The 22,337-nt window shown below is 37.8% G+C and overlaps 2 protein-coding genes across 2 annotated transcripts; both read right to left on the minus strand.

Annotated features, from left to right (window-relative positions):
* Nucleotides 1-4,953: 4,953 nt before the first annotated feature.
* Nucleotides 4,954-6,596, minus strand: LOC125224143 (aspartyl protease family protein 2-like). The gene has a single exon (XM_048127501.1). It carries the CDS (start codon nt 6,497-6,499, stop codon nt 5,093-5,095), a length of 1,407 nt encoding a protein of 468 aa, XP_047983458.1. The 5' UTR covers nt 6,500-6,596; the 3' UTR covers nt 4,954-5,092.
* Nucleotides 6,597-15,100: 8,504 nt separating this feature from the next.
* On the minus strand, nt 15,101-16,799 carry LOC125217837 (cytochrome P450 703A2). The gene is made up of 2 exons (XM_048119389.1): nt 15,856-16,799; nt 15,101-15,771 (listed from the first exon to the last, which is right to left on the minus strand). Exons 1-2 carry the CDS (start codon nt 16,795-16,797, stop codon nt 15,133-15,135), a joined length of 1,581 nt encoding a protein of 526 aa, XP_047975346.1. The 5' UTR covers nt 16,798-16,799; the 3' UTR covers nt 15,101-15,132.
* Between the last annotated feature and the right edge of the window lie 5,538 nt (nt 16,800-22,337).

Genomic DNA, 22,337 nt, shown 5'->3' on the forward strand with positions numbered 1-22,337 from the left:
GTGGTCTATTCTAACTATAGTTTCTACTTAGATTCTTCTCTAAGATTATATTCTTTTATGCACTAGTATTATTTTATCAGTTAAATAGCATATCTAAAAAGAAAATATATCAATTTGATTGGGACGAACAAAATACTTTTTCATACCATTCCATATTTTTAGTGATTCAATTTTTTGTTGGAGTAAAATGATGTTCTACAATTATTAAGAACAAATGCGGAGAAAATAAATTACAGTCGATATTACATTGTCTAAAAATTTGAACTTCAATATCAGCATACTCACTTTAAGTCGCGAATTAAAACATATTGTACTATGTTTTGGATGATAAATTTATTGTATTTGACTGTCACACGATGAATTTTGATGGGACACGCGTTGTGCCAACCTCTCTTTTGATGTTATGTGCTCGTGCTCCTGTTCCGTTCTCAGTGAAGATATGATTTTCCGATTTCGTAATTAGTTACCATCGTGTGTGGTTGTGGTCGAGAGATAGAGAGAGAGTATTATTGGTCGCGAAACTTATTAAATATTCTTGTCTTTTCCATTTAAAATAAAAGAAAAAAATTTTTGTATAAGTACCTCAAACATATCATACATTTAATCATTATGGCTAGTATTTGACAGTCCCACAATTTCGAGAGGACACTCATTTTAGTGGTGTTATGCCAAAAGGCCCAAAACTATAAAGTGAGTGGTGATTAAATTTTGAGTTACAAAAAATTCACATGTTGGAGTTTAGTAATTTACCAATAATTTTCAAACTTCACTTACTTAAAATACATGTAGAGAAAATAGGAGCACGGAAGGAGATTTGATTGGTCTTATTTTATTGCCAAAGATGTTGTACCATGTCATAAGGTTATGTTTTAGCTAATAAAATGTTTTATCTGTAACAAACTTACAAATATGAACAATTGCATAAAATGACTCAATGGCTATTCTTAGTTTTTTGTATACAAGATGATAATTAAATGTTAAACATGGAAGTCATACCCATAATTTATGTGAATTGCAACATAGTTGAACATGAAACTATACGAAAATAATTGACGTGGACTAGCATTTCACGTGTCATTGTCATTCAATTTTGAAATTTTGAAAATTTTACATGTCTTATTCACGTGTACTTTTTTCATACATAGTGATAGTGGTGTCATTGTCAATCTTGCTAAAAATAAACCGATGTTATAAATCCACAAATTATAAGTTTTAGAAAAATTGTACTAGTGACAATATTTAAAAACCAGGCTATATGTAAAAAATGCATTAAAAGAAAGAGTAATACTCAAAACGATGTTGTTTAATTAAAATAAGAAAATGGATGGAAAAAATATATTTTAATGAAACAAGGTCATTTTGAGCATCAAAAAAATATATTGTTTTATATATAAATCAAACAGATAAAAAGAGAGTGATCAATTGCTATCTAATTAGTAATCATAAATTAAGACCAAATCTTAGTATCTAGTGGTTGAAATAATGTCACATGGATTATATTTTTAATTATGAAAATTATTAAATAAAAATAAGGGGTATTAATGTTAATTATCTCTCATTAAAATCATCTTAAAACTTTAAATTTACGGAACACTCTCGATTTAAATTATATTTTCGCAAAAAATATATCAAATTAAAGATAATTTTATAAGGATTCCAACGAGATCTCAATTGCATATGTTCCGACGACGTTCGGATAATGAAATTTGATATTTTTTATTTTAATTTTTGTAAACGTTGATAACCAGAATTTTATCAACAAATATATCAAAAAAATTCAATATAATGCATATAAAATCTCAATAAAACAATTTTAAAATCTCAATAAATATGTGTTGATATTTTCTTGTACTAGTGTTGATATTCTTATGTCATATTATTGATATTTGTAATACACTATGTTGATATAAAGAAACACTCACGAAAATTATTATATGATAACATATTGACGATATTACCATTTTATTGATATTTTGTCTAGTATTTATTGAAATTCGTAATGTTCAAGCTCATCCACTCATTTTAAAATCTAAGGATGTAGATTTGGTTTTAATTTTGGATTATGATGCTATAAGCAATGGAAGATGACCCGATAAAAAATATTAATTTTTTTTTAATTCCACGGGATGAACCGGAATTTGATAAAATTTATAAATTTAATTACATACAATCCCAATTATTAAAATGCTATTATATAGGTTAAACCCTTAAATATCTGATGCCATAATATTTGCAGTTGTCTTTCTCTTATCCTTTGAATTTGGTAATCAGGGAGTACTATATTTTTTTTATTAAACAAATCTGGCGAATTATTTTTTGTTTTGATTTATAGGCATATCCGAAGGTAGGAATTGATCCTTGGTCATTTAATTAAGAATTGACGAATCTCGTATCAATCTATCATATACCTTGTATTGAATTTGACAATTATCTTATGATTTCTCAAATAGCATTATTATTCATTTTAGAGCCCATAGTCCAATTTCAGAGAAATTTTTCTCATTTGTGTGCTTGACTTTTATATTTTGGGACACAAGACAAGACACCTGATCGAAAGAAAATTACTACTTGTAATAGCTTTATTAATTAATCTCAAACTTTAATACTAGTATTTAAATAACGAATATACTCACACAGTCATTCCGCCAACTAAGTCACCCAAATGATTTAATTAAAAGACATGGATGTGTTACTATATTGATGGCAAATCTTGTGATGGAAATATATAATTAATCAGGCGTAAGCAATAGAAACATGTGGGGTTATCTGAGATATAGTGCTGTGTTTGATTTTGCACATGCTACATTACATGCCACATTGCCACATGCACAAAAATCTTACTCATCTTATCTTGACTTTAAACATTTTTTGTTGCACGTTATGTAACATGCATCGTGCGTGAATCTATACATGATGAATTATTTGATATAGCATTTTTGTTTAATTTAATCGATTACTCCTAACTTGAAGAATCATTGAATTGCTGCGATTTGTCTATCTCATTGTTTCTATTATTACGAAATAATCGAATCAAAAAATTAATTTACATAATTACATATAACTAAAGAAACGAGATTATTTCAAAAAATAATGTCGTTGAAAGACTACGAAAGTGTATGCCAGCTGCTGGTTTCATTCAACCCAAGAAAAGAATAATACGACTAGGCAAAAAAAAATTCTTGAAACTAATCAAATTAACGTATTGTATAACATCGTAAATATATACTTACATTAAAAGCTAATTTAGGATTAAAAAAGCACGTAATTTTAATCAGACAAACTAGAGTTAAGTTACATTTGTTATAATTCCAATTTAAGAAATATGTAAAGCACAAGAATTTCCATTTATTCTTCTTAAAATCATCCAATAGACAAACATTAGTATCCATTTTTTTTTCAAAACTTTTTGCACTGTACATCATTTGATTATATTTTACTAATTCTGTTATTTATAAAGAATCTATGGAATACTAGGAGCAAACCGACAGAAAAGCACACTTTTACACATTCTAATGAATATAATAATGAATAAAACAAATTACAACTGAAAAAGCAAAAGAGAATTGATCCGTACCATGTGAAATGCTAGAAACTCAATTTCTCCTCAACGGCATTCACGCCACAGATATGTCAATCGTGCGTTGTGCCTAACTTTCCTTTTCATTTATTAATTAATTCGAATTATTGCTAATAATATTATCACTACTCCTATTTAAACAATTGAAATTTTGGATTATTCGTAATACTATATGAATTCGATTAATGTATTTAGTTCCCGATCCATAGTAGTAGAAGATAGTACTCCTATTAAATTAAACAGTAGATTACAAAATACCTCAGTTAAAATTAGAGATTGATAGCATCAACCTGCACACAAAACTTTTGATTAATAAGCCCATTGTGATTAATAGTAATACTCCAACATCAGTCATCTAATCAACAAGCCAAATGACACGATCACATTTATAAGAAGTCAAGCGAATTTATTACTACTATGCTTTGGCCAAGAAACATAGGAGTAATACCCAATCATTCAAAAATGTACTCCTACATAGTACTGAATTTGATTTTGAATTTTAATTTGTCTTATAACTAAACTAAATAAATATGCAATACTTATATTTTGACACATTCCCACAATTAGGAGCGAACACAAAAAATAGTACTATTGATAAAAGTTAACTTTGCATAATAGTTTACGTTACGAAGGTTATATATAAACAAAAATTTTACAACCATAACTTTAATTAGGGCTCCAGTTGCGGGCATCATTTGGGTTGCGGCCACAATAGTTAAAAAATTACTGTTAATCAAATAGGAATGTGATCAAATGAAAACTTTAAATATTATATAAATTCAAAATTATAATCTGGACCATTGAAAAGTGTCAATAGATCATAAAAAAGCATCAACAGAAAAATACCAACAGAAGTTCAACGTTGTTAATGATTGATGTTGTGTTGATACTGTGTTGATATTAAAATCTTAAAATTTTACACTATGTTGATATTGTATTGAAACAGTATTGAAGATGTATTGAAAAGTTTTGAATTTGTACAATATATAAGTTTGCATTTTATCACTACCCAATAAACTTATCTACAATCATAATCAGTGAGCGATTCAAGTAGCTTATCAACTCAGTTAAACTTAAATTAAAGTCGATAGTTAGCGATTTCATGCTTTACTAATTTTAATTAGTGTGATTCAATTTTGACTATTTGATTTTGAATGGATAACTTATACAGTAAATTAATTTATATTGAAAAGGTATTCAATATTTACATCGTGAATGGTAAACGATTTCCAAGGAGGCTTAGATGATGCGGTGATAGTTAAACCTCAGTTTAAAATCGCATGTGACTGGAAATTTTCTGGTACGAATGCATCCTCATTTATGTATGATACTCCACAGTCCACAAGTTACGACAATAATTTATAGGACAAACACAATTCAACAGACAACATGTGCCACTGTTCCCTTTTCAAACTTCATCATAAACCATTTTCTAAACAAAAATAAATTTAGAAATTAGCAAGCAAATAATTCCCTTGTTTGAATATAAAATGGAAGCGAAAATATAAACCCTGCCTAGGTACAAGTGTTAGCAGCGAAGCCGACCCGATTGGCCGCCAAATCAAATACGACCCGGAAACCCTGCTGCTGGATATTCCCAATTATGGACAACCCGCTCGTTGTACCCGCAAACGCAAAGCAGAACGTTCCGTCGCTGTCCACCGGAATCAAGTAGTTCGACGCCGGCAACGACACGTCAGCTCCGGCGAAATGCAGCACCACAGTCGGCACCCTCACCTCCGTCTTCCCTGACAGATCGAAGCACGTATCGAAGAGAGAAAACTCCGGCGCCCGCTTCAGATTCGAAGCCCCGCTCCGGAACGCGTTCCTTAGGGCAACGTAAGCGGGCCGGGTCAGCCGGGTCACCGAAGTCCCCGAATCCACAATCACGCCGCCGTTGCCGCTGGCGTCGATTTTGAAAAGCTTCGCCGTAATGCCGGGGACGCGTGCGCCGCCGACGGAAATTCCGTTCAAATGAACGTAATAGAAGGTGTCGAGCTTCGGATTTGTCACCAGCGGAGTGAAGACGGCGGCTCGCGGCACCGCGGCCGCACCGAAGAGCATCGAAGACGGCTTAGACGACGCCGTTCTGTCGACCAAGCAGTAGGAGAATTTTTTAGCGAATCGACGGCCGGCTTGAGCAGGAAACGACAATTTCCCACGGCCGAGGCCTAGCAAGCCGGCGGCGCCGACGAAGAGCCCCTCATTGTCGTGGCCGCAGCCTAGGGCGATGTTCTTCACTCTAGACTTCCGAAACGTCAGCGTTTCGACAGAGAATTCGCCGACGGTGAAGGATCCGTCCCCGTAGGAAACCTGGTAGAGGCATTTCTTACTCCGATTGCTGCAGCCGGGGGAATCGAGGCGGCGGCAGAGCGGCGAGGAGCAGGAAACGGCAGAGAAAGAAGTCGATTTGGTGGGATCGAAGACCGGATCCGACTGGCGGTAGCATTTCCGGCAGGGAGAGCACTGGATCCAGACGACGTCGCTGCCGGTGTCGAGCACCATGTAGACGTACCTCGCGGGCGTTCCGACGCCGATGCGCGTGAAGTACTCGCCGCTTCCCTGCGCGAGTCCGGATATGACCGAGCTGCTGAAGCCGTTGGCGCCTCTGTTCCTGGCGGAGATGTTGGAGGAGGCGAGGTGAGAGAGCGAGTTGGCCCTGAGTGCGTCGCGGCGGAGGCGGAGTTTGAAGAGAGATTCCGCCGTGGAGTCCTGCGCAGGAGAGAGATTGTCGACGTGGTGTAGATCGAGTGCAAAATCGGAATCGTGAAGAGGCAGAGTTTGGAGTAGGTCGGATGAAGAGTCGGATTGGTAGAGAGGTTGGGGAAGGGAGGTGAGCAGGAAGTTCTGGTAGGGAAGAGCAATGGCGGAGGAGAGAGAAAGGAAAATGAAGACAAAAAGGGGCGCCCGTTTTCCGTCCATTTTGAAAAGGGTGGAGAACGGGGAGGAAGAGTGGGCGGTATAAATAGTGACTGTGTGTTGGATAGCTGTGGATTTTTTTGGAGGAATGCGCTTGTTTTATGAGTCAAATTCTATAGTATTTGGATTGATAATCATGTAACATCGTCCTTTAACATCAGATTCACTATACTTTCTTATTTAATGCCCCACCCACTCTAATTAAAATCGCTTAAATTACACAACCCAATTAAATTACATATTTCTAAAAATTAAAAAGTTCATTCTTTTATTTATTTTTTTACTTTTTTCTTTTACTTAACACATTAATAACGTTATTTAAGTACTAAACAATACTGCGTCACAAATTGATTAATGTTAGTCAGGTTAAGAGTACCCTTAGAGTGTCCACAATAGAAAAAGCCGTTGCGTGCTATAGCCGAGGACGAGGGCGTCGTAGCTGGCTCAGGAGGACAGGCGCGAGCCGCATCTGCACGAGGAGGGGGGGGGGGGGGCGCGCTGCGCGCCTCCGGATTTTTTATTTTTTTTAAAAAATAATCTTTATCTATAAATAATCTATTCCCAAATCATTTATTTCATTCCATTCCATTTCATTCTATTTATTTTTATCCAATTAATTTTGTTCCAGTCCAATTAAAGTATACCAATAATTGATAAAATAATGTGATTTGTGGTTGTGGCGTTGCCTAGTGGACTGGACAAGTTTTTGTGGCTATGGAAGAATTTTTGTGACTGTGCCTTGGGCGGAATCGTGATTGTGCCAGTGGATACTCTTATGTCCTAAGACTAAATACGTTAGTACTAAGTGATTATCGTATCCAAATATTATAAGTTCCTTCCAAATGATAAAATAAGTTTATTACTAATGCGTAGAGATATGTCAAATGTGTTATGCACCAGCAAATTTTATGATGTTTATTGAGAGCCAAACATTCCAATACTCTCATAAGATTTGGAGGGTAATAACATTATGCTCAAAGAAAATGAGATCATGTTTGAGACGTTACTATAACGACGGACCGATGCCCTAACACTTCTCGTTGAAGAGGGGCGACGAGTTGAGGATGTTGAGGTCGTTGTTCGACCCGCCTACCCAAAATACGCATGCCGGATCCATGCCGGTAATCAGCTACGGCCTCGAGGATCATCGTGGGATTCTTTGACTTGTAGCCGGTCGTGTAGGCCCCCTTCCAGGCAGTCGGACAGTTCTTCCACTCCCAATGCATACAATCTATGCTGTTGCCTAACATCCCGGGGAACCCATGCTGCTCCCCGTGCATCTGCATGAGATTCCTCGACAATCTTGGGGGTAGGGCTTCAAGGTACTGGCTCACCGAAAATGTGAATCACGCTCGGACAGAAAAACTTCAGACGTTGCAGAGAAGTCGTCTCACCGATGTGGAGGTACTCATCCCTAGGGGTGGGTCGATACGATATATCGTATCGAAAACGTTGTATCGTGTATCGTATCGAAAATATCGATATGAAAGAATTTCATATCAGTTATCGTATCGAAAGTTTCGATATATCGAACTTTCTATATAAAAAAATTTCATATCGTTATCGTATCGATATTTCGATATATCGTACCGAAATTCGATATATCGTTAAATATCGATATATATCGAAAAGATATATCGAAATTTTCGATATATATCGTATTTTCGATATAAAACAATATATCACGATATAAGGAAATTCATATCGTTATCGTATCGAAAATTATGATATATCAAAAATTCGATAATTCTTCAATATTTTTCAATACGATACGAGCGATATATCATTTTTTCGATATTTTTCCCCAGCCCTACTCATCCCACATGTCTGCCGCACCTCCGTAGGTTAACCGCTCGATTGCCGCCGTGCACTTTTGATAGGGGGTGTGGCGAGATCTGCCAGCCGCATCGTGCCTGAAGCGGAAATATATATCGACGCTCCAAAGCGTCAACGATACGCATAAACAACTGCCTGCGCATTCTAAAAAGCCGACTCGAACAAGGTTGGCTGGAAACCGCGGGTCCGGAGCGAAGTAGTCATCATATAGCCGCTGATGTGCAGCTACGTGATCCCGATCAATCATTGCTCGGCGGTGGACAACCGATGGAAGGCGAGGTACCGCCTGCTGTTCGACCCTTCGCATGTACCGCTCTAGTTCGCGGCTCATGTAGCCCTCATAAACCTCGTTCATCTGCCGTTAGTACTCCTCAGTATTCCCACCGCTACCACCGCTACCACCACCGCTACCACCGAGCGTTACTCATCGCTAGATGTTGTTCTTGTACAGAAATTAGAGAGAGTAAAGAAAACTCGTTAAAAACAAGTGGTGCAAATGAAAATGAAACTAAAATCGTGTATATATAGGTTTTTTAAAAATAAAAAAATTAAAATTGGCGCGGGCCGATCGGCATGCCATAATGGCGGTCAGCGCACTCTAATCGGCTAGCCCACGCCGATTCTCGGCTGGCCGGCTTCAATGGTTCGGCTAGCCGATCGGCTAGCGACGCGAATTGGCTAGCCGCTATTGTGGATGCTCTTATGGCATGACCCAAAAAAAATGGGCTCATTTGATAGGGTGAGCCTAACAAGTTCGATGTATTAGTAAAAAACAATGGGCTCATTTGATAGGGAGTAGAATATAGTATTCTTTTTTTGGCTCATTTGATAGGGAGTAGAATATAGTATGCTTTTTCTATTTTCTAAAAGTAGAAACTTTGGATGGAAATAGCACAAATTTAATGCAAAATTGTTAAAATAAAAGATGAAAAAAAGAATGAGCAAGGAAGTAGTGAAATTAATGTTAGTGGATTGTGATATTCATACCAAAAAATGAAAATTTTCTATTTTTAGGAAAGAGAAAAAAAAGAGAGAATTTATATTTTTAAGAAAGAGGGAACATCATTTTTGGTCCACGAACTTTGCCAAAGTATCATTTTAGGTCCGTGAATTTTGAAAATATCATTTGAGGTCCATCAACTATGGAGTAATATCATTTGAAGTACTTTTTTACTATTTCCATGTTTTTTTGAACTAAAATACCCTCAATATTTTTAAGGGTATATATTTCTAATAAACTTATAATATACTCATATTTTTTTATGAATATCTTTACTATATATTTTTGATGAATTTTCTAAATATAATTTGACCTTCAATATTATCACTTAATTTTGTGACATGCAAGAAATAATTTTTATTCAATTTTTTTATTATTAAAAAAGTTATATGTTCAATTTTAAAATTCTTTAATATAAATAATTGAAGAAGCAATTGAACTTGCATGTCACAAAATTAAGTGATAATATTGAAGGTCAAATTATATTTAGAAAAATCGTCAAAAATATATTGTAAAGATATTTATAAAAAATATGAGTATATGATAAGTTTATTAAAAATATATACCCTTTAAGGTATTGAGAGTATTTTTGTCCAGAAAAACTTAGAAATAGTAAAAGAGTACTTCAAATGATATTATCTCATAGTTGATCAAATGATATTTTCAAAGTTCACGGACCTAAAATGATACTTTGGCAAAGTTTGTGAATCAAAAAAGAAGTTCCCTCTTTAGGAAATGAATGAAGTAATTTTGTTTGATCAACCTTAACCCATATAACTTTAACATATCGTTTCTTACTTACCAAAAATTAATTTTAGAAAAAATACGTCGATTATCCACTCACAATGTATCAAACTCTTTAATTAGTAGGAGTATAAAGATTAATACTAATACTCCATCCGTCTCACAAAAGAAGTCACGCTTGCAGTACAATACAAGATTTTAGGAGATTTTATTTTGTGTTTTAGATGAAAAGAGAAAATATAATTATTAGTATATCATTGCAAGAGAGTAAATAAAATAGAAATGTAATATCACTAGTGCGACCTACTAAGAGCATCCACAATGGATGCCCGATCGCGCGCCCGATCGGCCGAGATCGGGCTCGGGCGTGGTCGGGCATCCATTGCAGCCCTCGGTCACGCCCGAGCGCGACCGATAGTTCGGTCGCGCCCGATCCCGAGCCCGAGCCCGAGCCCGAGCCATAATTTTTTTTAAAATTATTTAACCCTAATTTAAACCACTATAAATACTCCATTTTCTTCACTTTTCACACACCAAACCTTTCACTTTCTCTTCTATATTCTCTCAATATCCACACTTCCAACAATGGATCCGAGTCAATACCCGAGCCCGAATAATGTCGACGACGATATGCCGATGTTTGGAGGAGGAAGCGGCGGCCGCGGCGCCCGGTGGCCCGGCCACGAAGACTACCGGGTTGAGACGCCTGGGTCTTTAGGATCCACTTTCGTCTCCGACTCTGAGTTCGATCCGTTCTTCGGCACCGAGGAGTATCGGGTTGAGGATATGGAGCCTAGTTGTGGGCAACCTCCTGCCCCTGTGCGGCCGCCGCCGAAGAAAGGGAGGAAGAAGATGGCGCGGAAAGAAAAGGCGCCATCGGTCCCAGGCCCACTCCCACACGATGAGCCGAACGAGGAGTACGCAACAGGGCGTACTGACTACGAGTTGGATGAGTACCTGAAGGTGGCTCAGTGTTGGGTCGATGTATCGGAGGATTCGATAGCCTCCAACAACCAGACTTCGGCCAGGATGTGGGATGCATTGAGGAACGCTACAACGAGGTGAAACCGAAGTGGGCGTTCAAGCGGACCAAGGTTCAGCTGCGCAAGTGTTGGGATTGGATCAAGCTCCACGTCAACAACTTCTGCTATATCTACAACAGGAACAGGGACGGAAGAGCTAGCGGTGAGAGCATGGAGGATGTCCTCAACAAGTCGTTGTCCGAGTACCAACAACAGTTCGGGCAGTTCAAGCTGTACAATGTTTGGCTGATCTTGAAGGACAAGGGGAAGTTCAACGGAGGGATACCGGTTGGATCCTCGGCTCCGAAGCGGACGAAGAACACCGCCGCTGGCGATTACACGAGCAGCGGCCCATCTCCTGTGGATCTGAACGCTGAGCCGGAAGGGAGTTCCGGCACGCCTACGTCTACTTTTAGACGTCCCATTGGTACCAAGGCTGCCAAAGCCCAGGCCAAAGGGAAGGGGAAGGCGGGCGCGTCTGGATCAGCGCCCCCCCCGCAGGCTGCGGCTGCTCCATCTGCTCAGCTCATGGACAGGGCGATCGAGGAGTTCGGAGGTTATCGCGAGGTGGTTGAGTATAAGTTTATACTTGACGCCCAAAACAGCCTTCGTGAAGAAACCGATCCGGAAGCCCGACAGAGGACTAAGAATATGATCAAGAATTTGGCGCAGAAGTTGAATTTAGATGACTAGTTTGGTTTTTTCTTTTTTTTAGTATTTTAGTTTTAATGTAGTTTTTTTTTTTAATCTAAGTATGATGTAGTTCCACTTTTCTATTAAGTAATGTAGTTTTTTGTTTTTTTTGCATTTGTGGTGTTTGAAATAATATATTTTGATAATTTATAGTAATTAAAAACAAATTAAAAAAACAATAATTTAAAATTGAAATGAAAAGTGGATAAGAGATAGGGCATGCACTAGGGCTCCACCATTGCAGAAAGATAGGGCATGCTGTCGTGGCAACCACTAGGGCCTTCACTAGGGCTTCCACTAAGGCATCCATTGTGGATGCCCTAAAAAGAAAAGTAAGAAATATTTTATAGGACTGGATAGAGTAATTAAGAGGCTTACGACTCAAAACCAATTCCAAATTAATTAATAACTCTACCTACTAAAAAATCAGTTTTTTCCAATAGAATCAACTTACTCATGGATTTAGTTGGGCGATAAATTGTGTAGAGAATAATGGGTGCTATAAATTTGTGTTCTAATAATGATAGACATATATGAAGAAGCGCACAGCAGGTTGACGAAAAGAAATTAATACGAGCGCGTTATATTAATTCTTGTACTTATGTAATCATTGTTTTGTAATGATTTTTATGATATTATATTCCTTACGATGGAATGGAACGGAGGTTAGAATAAAATAAAAATTGGAATGAAATGTCAATTTCTTTGGATTTATTTTGCATTTCATCCATTCAATTATTCATTCCATCACACCAAGCAAATGAATAGAATGAAAGTAGAAATCACATTCCATTCCACCATTCTATTCCATCAGACCAAGAAGCCCCTTGTTTATTTACCTTATGGCGTTAGTGAGAAAGCATGGCTTTGTTATAGCCTAATGCCCAATCCAGACCATGTTATTTGCCTAATTTCAGCAATAATAATGTCACTTTGAAAAAAAAGCATATCAAAAAATTTAAATTCTAAAAGTAACTGATAAGGCTAATTTCATGCATCGGTATGCGCAAAAAAATGTTATAATTTGCTGGGTCTAACACGTTTCCTAAGCCAGGTGTGTGAAGAAAAGCGCTAGATCAAGGAAGTAAGGAAGGAGATGGTCTAGCGAGAGAAAAGAGTGAAAATGAGCAGAATTTACAAAGAAAAGTGGCGTGACAGAGGAGTCTACAGCTGAGGGCAACAAAGTCATTATCAATACCTCGCTGGGCCCACCTAAAACGCCTATATATAGAGAAGAGCATGCAACGCAGAATATATAGTTTTTACTCTTCTTAGCTCATACATACACACACACTTGGAAAAAATTCTGGGGATAATCGTGATAGGGGGGGTACTTTCTGAAGATCTCGAGTTTGGTAACACCGTCCTAGTGAGGGCGAAGATACAATTGTTTTAATTTCAACTGTTTTTGCTAGTTTCCACCGTCGAACTTCACTTTTGGGAGTCGACTTTGATGTTGATAATGTTTAATTGCTTATCGCTCATGGATCTGAGTTTAGCTGTTTAATTTCAAGTTATTTTGCTTAGATCTCTCTGCTGTTAGCGTAATTCTTAAATTGCTATGTCGATATCTGCTTATTTCGTTATTGAGGTGTTTGATGTGGAATTTGGTGACAGATCTGTGGTTGATTGAGTGTTCGGAGCTTAAATTTGTAAATCTGACATGATGGAGAATTTCTTCTGTTTGGAGTCCGTGTCGGACGCTTGGATCCGGAGTGGATTTAGCGTCTGAAGTTGGTTTTGGCGTGTGAAAGAAACAGTAGTTGATAGACTTGTTTAATTTCCTTTGTTTTCTATTTCACTTCGTCTAGGTATGCAGATCTGTTAAGTTCTTCATTATTTATTCATAGATTTGATTTCAAGTTAGTAGCCCTGTTTTGATTTGCTTATGTATTTTCTCAAAAAGTTTTATGCGAATTTGGTTGTAGAAGACGATGTCACTGTCAGTAGTACGAGAGTTAGTTATTCTGCCACTTTCCAGTCGTACTCTGCTATTTCTTAGATGTGGTCCCACCGTAGAATTATTTCCTAGGTCTAGCTATTAGGTTAAGTTTCTTTCTAATATTCCCAAGTCAAGTTAATTTTAATTTTCCTCAACCCAAGAAAATGCGTGGCAGCAGCCAACACCAAAAATACTCCCAAATCCTTGATTACGAGTCTTACGCATCCTTCTCTGTGGGATCGATCCCTACTTCCCTATACTAGGTTAGTAAAGTGGTTGAGGGTTTTTGAAGCGAAAGTACTTGTGTGTCCGACGACCGGGATTCCGCACAACCTACGAGTTCCCAGACCAAGTGATCTAGTGGACTTGCTGGATCTGGGGAACCTGCCTTATTTGAATATCGCAACACTGCACACACACTACACTTGTCCTGTCACGTCCCAAGTAGCTTCAGTAACCAGCTGGTAGCTTCAGTAACCAGCTGGTTCATGTTACTCCCTGTTCCATAATCTACATGAATTGTAACAAAATTGTAATCCAATAAAATACAACAAAGTACAGTAATCAAATGAATTATGACAAAATTGTAATCAAATTAGTTACAACAGAGGCGAAATTTTTCAGCTAAAATGTGTGTATGTGCCATGTCGTATCCTATTTAATTAATTGTAGCCAATTCTAGTAATTAATCTTATATAAACGCGTCAATATCTATCATACTTGTCTTTCGAAAAAAAAAAAAAAACTTTCACATAACTTAACTCATTGTCATATCGTGAAATTTCTTCCACTTCCACTAAATAAACTTTTATAAAATATGTATGATAGTATCTCAGGATTAAAGATCCGGATACACTAATCATACCTCATTTCGCTTACTAACTAGCAGTAAATTCGACTTCAAATATAGGGGGTAGAAAATTAATGTTGTCGTTTGCAAATTAATTTCAAACCTAAAAAAGACCATAAACGACAGGCCCTGCAGAATTAAATGATTCGACAAATTCTTCTCGTGCTCAAAAGAAAAAGAGAGAGGGAAAGTAGTTGAGTTTTCCTGTAAAGCACTAAACGCAGTAATGGTGTTGTATGCAATTAGTAATTAACCAAGAAATGGTCCACTCTCTGTCCCCCACCCATATTTCTCTCTTTTCAATTTATTCACTATTTATTTACTTTATCCCAAACTATTCAACTTGAACTGCCACTTCACCCATCCCTCACCTACTCAACCAATTTCCCTCTACCAACACAGTCTTAAATAAAATTTTTGCTCTTTCCATTTTTTAAAATGAATTATTCAAAATACTACGATTAAGCACAATTTAGAAGTAAAAAAAAAAAAGTCGTAAACTACATAATTTAGGGGGGTTAATTTAACACAATAAGCAATAATAAGAAGTCAATGATACAAATGGGCCGCTAATCTAGGGCGGGCAACGGCAATCATGGGCCGGGCCTTGGGCATAGTCATCCCATACACTTCACTCGTATCGATATCTTGGGGCCTGAGGCCCGCAGCCGGGGCCCAATCGAAAGCGTGCAGCAGACGCGCCAGAGCCGTGAGCACGAGCGTGACGCCGAGCGGCGCGCCGGGGCACTTTCTCTTTCCCGCGCTGAAGGGCAGGATTTTGAAGTCGGCTCCGTGGCTGATCTCGACTCGGCTCCCGTCAGCCGGCCAGTGCCTCTCCGGGTCGAACCGGTCCACGTCGCCCCAGATCGCGGTGTTGCGGCCCAAGCCGTGCGTGTTGATGAACACACGTGTCCTATCCGGAATGTAGTACCCGTTTATCGTGGTGGGCCGGGTCGACTCGTGCGGGATCAGAAACGGGCCGGCCGGGTGCATCCGGAATGTTTCTCGGACTATGCAGCGTAGGTAGTTTAGATGGGCCAAGTCGGCTTCTTGGACCATCCGATTTGGGCCGACGACTGAGTCCAGCTCTTGTTGGGCCCGTTTGAGAACATGTGGATGCTTGATTACTTCGCTCATGGCCCACTCGTTTGTCACTGCGGAAGTGTCGGTCGCGGCCGCTATCATGTCCTAAAATAAATACATATCTAAGTATTTAACAACTTTTATTTATAGTATTAATAGATGAATATAATGAAAAATGTTTGAAATGACCTGAATGACTGCCTTGATCTCTATGTCATCCATATGCTCTTTTCCATCTTCACCGGGCAAACCCAACAAGACATCAACAAAATCCATTTGGCCATCATCTTGATTTTCCTTACTTGCCCTATGTTGTTCTATAATTTTTGTATGAAATTCGTCAACTTTTTTCTCGACTTGCCTCATTTTCTTCTCGCATCCAAACGGGTCGACCCACCTCCAAATGGGCAAATAATCACCCAAATAGATGAGGCCCAGAAGCCTGAAGAGCTCATGCGTTATGTGCATGAACTCCGTGGCTTCTTGTGGGGCATCCGATCCAACCCCAAAGTATTGCTTTCCTAGCAACATTCTAGTCACGTTGTTCATCGAGAAAGCACCTAGGAGTTCCCTCAAATTCACCTCCTTTCCACATTGGGCCGAGGCCCATACATTTCTAACCAGATGTTGGGCCTCATCTGATCGGTGGCCCGCAAACGACTCAAGTCTTTTGGTAGTTAATAAATTTTCCATGCAAATTCGTCGTAGTCGTTTCCATTTTGGGCCGAGAGGGGCCAGTGCAACATCTCCACAATTGTAGGCAAGGTGCTCCGCTGCCAAGGTTCGTGGTCGTGAGGCAAATACATCGTCTTGTTGCCTTAGAATCTCACGGATGATGTCGGGATCATTGGTCGTTATGGCGTCGACCCGACCCAATCGGAGATAGACGAGGGGTCCATATTTCTCACATAGGGCCGCTAAATCTCTATGAGGAAGCTGGCCCAACTGAAGAAGGTTGCCGAATATGGGCCATTTGGGTGGGCCCGGGGGTAGTTTGATGGCTCCGATACTGGAATTCTTGGAGAAGAAAAGCCACCAACTAATGAATTTGAAGAATATATATGAAGAACTTAGGATGCACAAAAATGTTAGAAGATGATTTAACTTAAGAAAATGCAAATCACTATCCATTTATTATGGCAAGATTTTGAGTGATTTTATTATCTAGATCAATTTCAAATATATAGATGGTAAGATTGAGTAGATCGATGTTAAGTTGATGATTCTTGCATACTAAACCATAATCATGCTTTGGTTAGTCGCCTACATTTTATCTAATAAGAAAGAAGCATCATATGCATGTGCGTGATGAAAATTTACATAACAATGGAATAAAAGAAAGTCATGGCATTCTATAAATAAGTGATTCCTCCATTCCCCCAAGAAATAGAGAAGTTTTGGTGATATTGGTTTGTAAAACTTGAACTCAATTTATCTGCAGAGAGAAAAAAACAAATAAGCCAAAGAGTGCTCTATCAAAAATCTTGAAGTATCATAAATCCATGGATAAATTGTTTATTGGACAGAATGGGATCAATTGTTTGCTGGATAATCCCAATAGAAATCAAGAGTGTTATTTTTTGTATATACAAATAGACATGATTAACCTCCATCTCAAAGCTAACCATGAAGGGCATGTGTTGAAGAGCTCCAAAATCAGGATTCAGGATTAAGTTCGATAGGGTTGCATCATAAGCACCAATTCACATGTTCAAAAATACCTGCAGTATAACTATATGGAGTATAATAAACCTTGAACTGTTATCCACGCGAAGATCTATACTATGTATGATAAGTATAAAACATCAAACTCAATTCGCTACATTTCAAACAAAATTTATTGAACAACATCTCAGTTTCTGATACTCCCTCCGTCCATGATTTAAAGATTCATTTTAACTCGGTACGAATTTTAAAAAATTAGAGTATTTGACTCTGCGAAGAAAAACGAATGAAGAAGTTAGTGAATGTGAGTGTCACTTTTAGTATTGTTTATAATGAATTATGCGTGAAAAAAGTCATGGAATGTGGTGTCCACGTACCAAAAATGAAAAAAAAAATGGATTTTTAAATCGTGGACGTCCCAAAATGACAAAATGGATCTTAAAAGTGATTTTTTAAATCTTGGACAAATGGATCAATAAAATGTAATTAAAGACTTCAATGAATTTTGTATTTAATTATATTTGGAATTGATAAATTACAGCTTAAAATAAATGAAAAAAGGACAAAAATAAGGTGAAACGCATAAAAATAGTCCATAGTCCGTATAAATGGAGAAAAATTTCAGTGCTCCAGGCATACCACGGTGGACAATTGATGTGGTATGCCCTACCAGTAAGCTTTTGACAACTAGATATATACATGGACCACACCACCACCTATAAACACACATAGCTGCACATATATAGAAATTTTGTATGTCCATAAACATCCATATATACACTTAGGGATGTCAATCGGGCTAACCCGTTCGGGTTCGGGCCAGCCCACTCGGGTTGCCGGGCTATTTGGGTGCGGGCCATTCGGGTTATGGATTTTTCGGGTCATAAATTTTCAACCCTAACCCTAACCCGTCGGGTTTTGGGCTAACCCATCGGGCTATTCGGGCCTAAAAGCTTTCGAAAATAATCTCTTGTATCAAAATTTTCTTCTATAAAATGATTTTAAATTTTAGATACTTTTTTTGTTTTTAGTTTAGAATCATATAAAATCTTCAAATTTTCATAGTTTTCTTCAATAATACTTGAAAAGAAGCCATTCATCTCGATCAACTACAATATAAATTAAAGCTTGTGTTCGTGTCATTATTATGACATTGTTCGTAACTAATTCTTTATGAAAATTGAAAATCATATCTTACATGAATCATTATTAAAATGATAAATATATTAAGATTTTGATGGGGTAGTTCTTAATTTTGTCTTAATTGGCTTTGGTGCAGGTAAGACACTAGTGGCAGATGATGGGACGATGCTATAATGAGTTGAGATGGAACTTGAAAGCTGATATTGTGGAATCGAGTGGAAAAGTGTAGAATGAAGATTGAATAAGACTAATGATTGTGTAGAATGAAGATTGAGGATTCAAAAATATAAAAAAACCCCTAAAACTTAATATTTTATAATTAAAACTCACAACCCATCGGGCCGACCCGCAACCCGTTCGGGCCAACCCGTTTAACCCGCCAACCCATTCGGGCCAACCCGTTTAGCCCGTTTTGTATTCGGGTAATAAAATTACAACCCTAACCCGCTCATATTACCGGGTTGTTCGGGCCGACCCACAGGTTTCAGGTTGAATTGACATCCCTACACTCATTAATTACCCTATATTCAATGCATTTAAACCATTAAATAAGATTGTAAAGTAAAATTTACACAAGTATATATACATCACAATTTTAAATGGTGGGAAAGTATTTTGTACGCCAACATAAAATATTTTCATAAATAAAAGAAATAAATAAATAAACAATAATCCAAATTTAGAGTCATCACAAAACTCTTGAAACTATTTTATTTATGAAAATATTTTATGTACAATCTATCGAATATTGTTGATATGATTAAACTTTATGGTTGGTGATTTTGAGTATAATAATTTAATTTATATTTATTTTAAATTTAATTCCTATTTATTATAACAAACGTTCACTCTATTTTGTTTATAATAATATTTTTTGGTATACTAACAAAATTTTAATATAATAAAAATAATTTTTGGTCACTCTAATTTTATTAATTATCTTTATATTTTAGCATAGAATATAAATATTACCAAATTAACGTGCCATGCAAAAAGAAAACAAGAATTATACTGTATAATCATACATATAGATAATTTATTGTGCACAATGCTAGCAATAAGAAAAAAAACAATGCCATTAAATTTTTGTTACTCCTATACGCAATGCGCAAAAAAAAATTATACTTCTCACAATGTAAATAGGTGATGCCTATTACGTATGTAAATTTTTCTCCACAATATATACTTTGTTGGAAAATATGTAAGCTATATGTTGGAGGAATAATTTAGTTTGGAGGAAATATTTGAGAGGAGGATGAGTGGAATATGTAGGAAATGGTTTAGGAGATGTTTTGATGTGGGGAAGGAAAGAACACTCAATGTCTCAAACTTTCTCAACTTCACAACTTCTCAACTTCTTCAACTTGTTCAAAATGTTACAACTCTCCCCTATTTATAGGGCTTCACTTCATATTCTACAATTCTCTACTAGAATCTATAATATTTTATATCTAGATTTTTTCTCCATAAAAATCTAGATATTTTCCTAACATTCTAGGAAATTCTACTAAAATATCTAAATATTTTAATACATCCTAATTCTAGAGAACTCTACAAAATATCTATAATCTAGAGAATTCTCTTAAAATATCTAGATACTTTAATACATACTAATATCTAGATAATTCTACTACAAAATCAAGTTTAATTATTTATTCCAACACCCCCCCTTAAACTTGATTTGTCATTCCGAGCAACATCCTGATCTTGATAAAGTCTTCGTACTTGAGGGGCTTTGTGAAAATATCGGCAACTTGATCTTGCGATTTCACATACTCGACTTGGATCTCCTGATTTGCAACGCAGTCTCTGATGTAGTGGTAGCGGGTGTCGATGTGCTTGCTTCGGTTGTGGAACACTGGATTTTTGGATAGCGCAATCGCCGACTTGTTATCCACACAAATAGTTGTTGGCTCCTTTTGTGGCCACCCGAGCTCCGATAATAAACTTCTGAGCCATACTGCATGACAAACACTGAAGGTGGCTGCCACATATTCGGCTTCGCATGTTGATAATGTGACAATGGGCTGCTTCTTAGACATCCAAGTGAAGGCAGTGTCTCCCATGTAAAACGCATATCCACTTGTACTCTTTCGGTCATCATTGTCTCCAGCCCAATCACTATCACTGTAGCCAACAAGTCTATAATCATTAGCAGCTGAATATAATAGGCCATAGTCGATCGTACCTTTGAGATATCGGAGTATTCTCTTTGCTGCCTTGAAGTGGGTAGTGGTTGGATTCTCCATGTAGCGACTTACGAGTCCTGTAGCGTACAATATATCTGGCCTTGTGCAAGTTAAGTACCGTAGGCTTCCAACCAAGCTCTTGTATAGCGTCGGATCCACCTTTTCTTCTTTATCGTTCTTTGATAGCTTGATCCCGCATTCCACCGGTGTATTGATTGGTTTGCAATCCTCCATTTTGAACTTATTCAGGATCTCCTTTGCATAGTGTTCTTGTGTGATGAATATTCCATCTTCTCGTTGCTTTACCTCCACTCCGAGGTAGTATGCCATCAGCCCGATGTCTGTCATCTCAAATTCTTTAGTCATGGCCTTCTTGAATTCCTCGAACATTTTTGGATTGTTTCCTGTAAAAATGAGATCATCCACATACAAGCACACTATTAAGATATCATTTCCTTTACTTTTCACATAGAGCGCGTGCTCATGTGGGCATTTGGTGAAGCCGTTATCTTCAAGATATTTGTCGATCCTGGTATTCCACACTCTCGGTGCTTGCTTTAGCCCGTACAAGGCTTTCTTCAACCTCAACACTTTGTCTTCTTGGCCTTTCACCACATAACCATCAGGTTGCTTGATGTAGACTTCTTTATCAAGAAATCCATTCAAGAAAGCCGACTTTACATCCATTTGATAAATCTTCCATCTATTCTGGGCTGCAAGAGATAATATTAGCCTAATAGTTTCTAAGCGAGCGACAGGAGCAAATACCTCGTCATAGTCGATTCCAGCTCTTTGGCTATATCCTTTTGCGACGAGTCTCGCTTTATATCTTTCAACTTCACCATTGGAATTCTTCTTGATTTTATACACCCACTTGACTCCAATGGCCTTGTGTCCCTTTGGTAGTGACACCAGCTCCCACGTGTCATTCTTCTCGATGGCTTTGATCTCTTCCTCCATTGCGACTCGCCAATTTTCACTTGTTGTAGCTTCTTCAAAGCTAACTGGTTCACAATCAGCAAAAAGGCAAAGTAAAGGGAGATCTTCTAACCTTTCTGTGTCGTCATACACTCCATCCAAACTTCGTGTGCGTTCTATGGCTCTTTCATTCAAGAAAGATGGTGGCGAGTCTCTGACAGCTGATGTGGGAGATGTAGGTGGAGTTGTTTGTTCTTGGTGCTCCTCTCCGGTCTGCTCACCTGCTCTTTGCTCTCCAAATGGTGGTATGAAGGTGAAGTCATTGTCTGAGCCGAAATCCCATACTCCTTCTTCATCGAACTCCACATCTCGGCTAATCATGGTTTTCTGTGAAGTTGGATCATATAACTTATAGCCTTTAGTGTTAGAGTCGTACCCGACGAAGATGAATGGCTTGCTTTTGTCATCGAGTTTGCTCCTCGTCTGATCTGGTACGTGTGCATAGGCTTTGCTCCCGAACACTCTCAAGTGGGCGATCCCTGGTTTTCTCCCGCTCCAAGCTTCTTGAGGAGTCATTCCCCAGACACTTTTTGTTGGAGACCTGTTAGACAGGTATACGGCGCACGCCACTGCTTCTGCCCATAGCTCTTTGGGCAAATTCTTCGTCTTCAGCATACTTCGAGTCATCTCGACGATAGTCCTGTTCTTTCGTTCGGCAACTCCATTCTGCTGGGGGGATCTTGGGACCGTCAATAG

The sequence above is a fragment of the Salvia hispanica genome, chromosome 4 (genome assembly GCF_023119035.1).
Source record: "Salvia hispanica cultivar TCC Black 2014 chromosome 4, UniMelb_Shisp_WGS_1.0, whole genome shotgun sequence".
Classification (NCBI taxonomy): Eukaryota; Viridiplantae; Streptophyta; class Magnoliopsida; order Lamiales; family Lamiaceae; genus Salvia; species Salvia hispanica.

Coding starts and splice junctions, on each gene's coding strand:
- LOC125217837 (XM_048119389.1), bottom strand. CDS start 16,797: ATGGATAGTGATTTGCATTTTCTTAAGTTAAATCATCTTCTAACATTT. Junction 15,772..15,855: donor AGATCAAGGCAGTCATTCAG/GTCATTTCAAAC, acceptor TATTTATTTTAG/GACATGATAGCGGCCGCGAC.
- LOC125224143 (XM_048127501.1), bottom strand. CDS start 6,499: ATGGACGGAAAACGGGCGCCCCTTTTTGTCTTCATTTTCCTTTCTCTC.